This window comes from Solanum stenotomum, chromosome 3 (assembly GCF_019186545.1).
Source record: "Solanum stenotomum isolate F172 chromosome 3, ASM1918654v1, whole genome shotgun sequence".
In the NCBI taxonomy this organism is placed as follows: domain Eukaryota; kingdom Viridiplantae; phylum Streptophyta; class Magnoliopsida; order Solanales; family Solanaceae; genus Solanum; species Solanum stenotomum.
The window spans coordinates 20363598-20367940 of record NC_064284.1 but is presented as its reverse complement, the minus strand read 5'-3'; the positions used below and the strand labels follow the sequence as shown (position 1 = coordinate 20367940).

General features: G+C 36.3%; 1 protein-coding gene across 1 annotated transcript; it reads left to right on the top strand.

Moving 5' to 3' along the window:
* The first annotated feature begins 202 nt into the window (after nucleotides 1-202).
* Nucleotides 203-3200, top strand: LOC125860181 (probable methyltransferase PMT15). Its single transcript, XM_049540079.1, has 6 exons — nucleotides 203-983; nucleotides 1478-1688; nucleotides 1782-2079; nucleotides 2169-2561; nucleotides 2748-2825; nucleotides 2974-3200. The coding sequence occupies exons 1-6, from the start codon at nucleotides 246-248 to the stop codon at nucleotides 3197-3199; spliced, it is 1944 nt and encodes a 647-aa protein (XP_049396036.1). The 5' UTR covers nucleotides 203-245; the 3' UTR covers nucleotide 3200.
* Nucleotides 3201-4343: the final 1143 nt, after the last annotated feature.

Below are 4343 nucleotides of genomic sequence, written 5' to 3'. Positions count from 1 at the left end.
CTTAAATATTTTTCTAAAAAGATGTATCATATAAACCCGCTAGTCATAAAATAAACTAGGATAGAGTAAACTCCCCTTCACACGTCCAACTTGGAATTCTTTTATTCCAACACTTCTCAAATCTATATCTAACTCCCCCATACCCGCCACCCCAGCTTGCTTGTCTTCTTCCTAACTCCTATAAAAGTACCAGCCACCAAAATTCATCATATCCCTTCAAACCAGAGGACCATTTTTGCTCTGCCATGGCGGGTTCTAATCAAACCCCATACTATACTCCAACTTCCAAACCTTCACAACCTACACACCCTTTTTCTTCTTGGAAAAGACTCAATCTTTACTATTCTTTAGCTGCCATCACTTTCCTCTGTTGTGCTTGTTATTACGCCGGCCATTTACAACACACCACCACCACCGTTGGCCTTCACCTCTCTAGCATTGCCTCTAGTTGCTTCTCTTCTCAAAACACAACTTCCCCTGTTTTTTCATCTACCCCTGTTTCATCTTCCCAATTGGATTTCACTACTCACCATTCCGCCGGCGATGGCAATGGAGGAGCTGTGGTTCCAGATGACACAGTCAAGATTTACCCCCCATGTGACGTTAAGTACAGTGAGTATACTCCATGTGAAGACCCCACAAGGTCGTTAAAGTATAACAGAGACAGATTGATATACAGAGAAAGACATTGTCCAGAAAAGAGTGAATTCTTGAAATGCCGTATACCGGCGCCGTACGGTTACAAGAATCCGTTCAAGTGGCCAATGAGTAGGGATCTGGCGTGGTATGCTAACGTGCCTCATAAAGAATTGACGGTGGAGAAAGCTGTTCAGAACTGGATTCGATTTGAAGGTGACCGGTTTAGATTTCCCGGTGGTGGTACTATGTTCCCTAATGGTGCTGATGCATATATTGATGATATTGGAAAATTGATTAATCTTAAAGATGGTTCTATTAGAACCGCCATTGATACAGGATGTGGGGTAAATTTTTTACTTTCTTTATCATCTTTTAGTATGATCAATTTCTTGCAGCTAAAACAGGGGTATAATTGAATGCCTCACGCAAAATACTTTTTTTTGCTTTTTATGGGTGTTTTCTTCTCCGTTGTTTACGCTCCATGAATCTTGATTTTTACTATCTTGGATTAGTTTTCATTTCTTGATTTTTTTTTATGTAATAAAAGCTAATTTCCCACCTTTTTAGAAATCAGGGGAAGTCTGCAAAAAGTCTTATTTTGGTTGAGCTTCACATGCTCATTTCTTGGTTGGCACTGCATGCATGATGTTTCTTCCTAATTCTACAGTGAAATTTACCAGAAATTTGGCAGTATTGCATAAACCATGTTTTAGATCACAAAATTCAAAAGTCATGGTTGATTTCTTTTAACTTTGTGTTAATGTCAAATGACGGTTATATAAACTGGGATGAAAGGAATAGTATTTATGAAGCTGTTAAAAATTTACAATTTACGCAGGTGGCGAGTTGGGGAGCGTACCTTTTGTCAAGGAATATCCTAGCTATATCATTTGCACCTAGAGATACACATGAAGCACAGGTTCAGTTTGCGCTTGAGCGTGGAGTTCCTGCTTTGATTGGAGTTATTGCTTCCAAGCGACTCCCTTATCCCTCTAGATCTTTCGATATGGCTCATTGCTCTCGTTGCCTTATTCCTTGGGGCGAATATGGTTCGTACTAATTCTGTTAGTTTTGATCATTAATTAATAACGCTGACATTGCGATTATATTGTAATTGATGTTTTGATGGATGGATCGATCAGATGGTACGTACTTGATTGAAGTTGACAGAGTCCTAAGGCCTGGCGGATATTGGATTCTTTCCGGTCCACCAATTCATTGGAGGAAATACTGGAAAGGCTGGGAAAGAACGAAAGAAGACCTAAATGCTGAACAAACAAAAATTGAGAAAGTGGCTAGGAGCTTGTGCTGGAAAAAGTTTGTTGAGAAGGATGACATTGCTATATGGCAGAAGCCATACAATCATTTACAATGCAAGGAATTGCGAAAGACGTCAAAAAATCCACCAATGTGTCCTGCTCAAGATCCTGATAGTGCCTGGTTTGTCCCTCTTTCAATCATTGAATGTCGATTACAGGCTATAATTTTAATTTATACTGAGGATTTGTCGTATTGATGTATACATTCAGGTACAGAGAGATTGAAACATGTTTAACTTCCTTGCCTGAAGTTTCGAGTGAAGAAAAGGTAGCTGGTGGACAGTTGGAAAAATGGCCTAAAAGATTACACGCGATACCACCAAGGATTAGCAGAGGAACTGTAAATGGGGTCACGTCGGACACTTTCAACAAGGACTCACAGCTATGGAAACGAAGAGTTTCGTACTACAAGACAGTGAATAATCAACTTGGCCAACCGGGGAGATACCGAAATCTATTAGATACGAATGCCTACTTGGGTGGTTTTGCTGCCAATTTGGTTGATGATCCTGTTTGGGTCATGAACATAGTTCCTGCTGAAGCTAAGGTTAACACGCTTGGTGTAATCTATGAACGAGGATTAATTGGAACATACCAGAGCTGGTAATTTCACTAAACAAAAATTACTACTACTACGTACACCTCAATCCCAATCAAGTCAGGGTCGACTATATTACTCATATATGAATTCTCACTATGCTTTATTCAATTTTAGTTTACCTTTCTTTTCCCTTTGTTACATTTAGACATTAGTATATTTTTTTAATTTACCATGAACATTTGTTGCAGGTGTGAGGCCATGTCAACTTACCCAAGAACATATGATCTTATTCATGCTGATTCTGTATTTACTCTCTATAAAGACAGGTAATAATTTTTGTACCTTTTAAATTGATCTATATACTACGGTGAAAAACTACACGATCAAAATTATTGTTTTATGTATATATAGTTGATATTGAATCTCTTCGTATGTTATATTTTGAGTGAAAATCTTGATTGTGTATATATACAGATGTGAAATGGAGGATATATTACTTGAGATGGACAGAATATTAAGGCCAGAAGGAAGTGTAATAATTAGAGATGATGTAGATACATTGATCAAAGTAAAGAGGATAACAGATGGACTGAACTGGGATAGCCAAATAGTGGATCATGAAGATGGACCATTGGAGAGGGAAAAACTTCTCTTTGCAGTAAAGGCATATTGGACAGCTCCATCTATCCAAGAATCTTAAAAAGTCCCTACTAGATATTTTTATTTTTTTTTGAAAAAAACTTTTATAGATTTCTTCATATGATTCCTCTGTCTTTTTCATCTTTTTACAATTGTGATATATTAAGCTCATATGATTCTTTAGCTACTTCAATCTCTTGACTGACATGAATGAATGCAGTGGAGTTCCTTTAGTTTTGGCTCAAAAGATGATTAGTATTAGCATAACAGCACTAGCAAAAAGAAGCTGCTAATTGATAAAGAGACACACTTATCATCTTGTTTAATTAAACATAATGCCTTCATTCAACCTTTAAGCTGTTATGATCACCTTTAATTACCAGATTTAATTTCTTAATTCAATTGTTGGATTTGCCATTTCTTTAGGTGGATCAATTTGTTTGATCCAATCCATTATCCCACCTTTACTCTGTTCATTCTATATTAGTTGTCATATTTTCTTTTTACACGTCTCTTAAGAAGAAGAAAAAATATACTCCTTTAATAACTACTTTACCTTATGTCTCTACAATAAATTATTTAAGAACAAGAATAAGCTGATCTTATTTCAAGAACATTAAATACTAAGGATAAAACATTGTCCCAAGAATTGTGAAACGTTGAATTTGAAGTTATGCAACTTGAATCTGGTTTTATTATATATATATCTGGGGATGGGAAACTATTTAATTTTATAGTCCAAGATTTAGGGAAGTGGATTGCTGACATAGATGTACTACAACTTTTTAATTATACAGTTAAAGCTGTTCCCTTGTTAAATTAATTAAGCAGCCCTGCTTAGTACTACTTCATCTACATTATTAAATTCATTTTTAGTCAAACTCCCTTGACCAGATAGTTTAATTAATTAGTTAACTAGAGTATAAAATATCCGTCCTACTAAACATTTTAGGATGTTGCTTTAGTTAATTTGACTGAATTGTTGAGAGAGGAAGTAGTTCAAAATTCTTGTAAAAGGCAGCATGTTTAAGTGATGAGCTTGAATTCCGTTATTCAGTTAGAAAGCTGACTGAGGTAGAGAGTGTTATAACTAATTCAGAGAAGCCAGTAGTAATCATTATGCATTCAGCATAGGCGCCATATGTATCCCATGTTGCAATTAGGGATCGTTTGATAGTGAATATGGTCTATTGATAAGGCTAAGA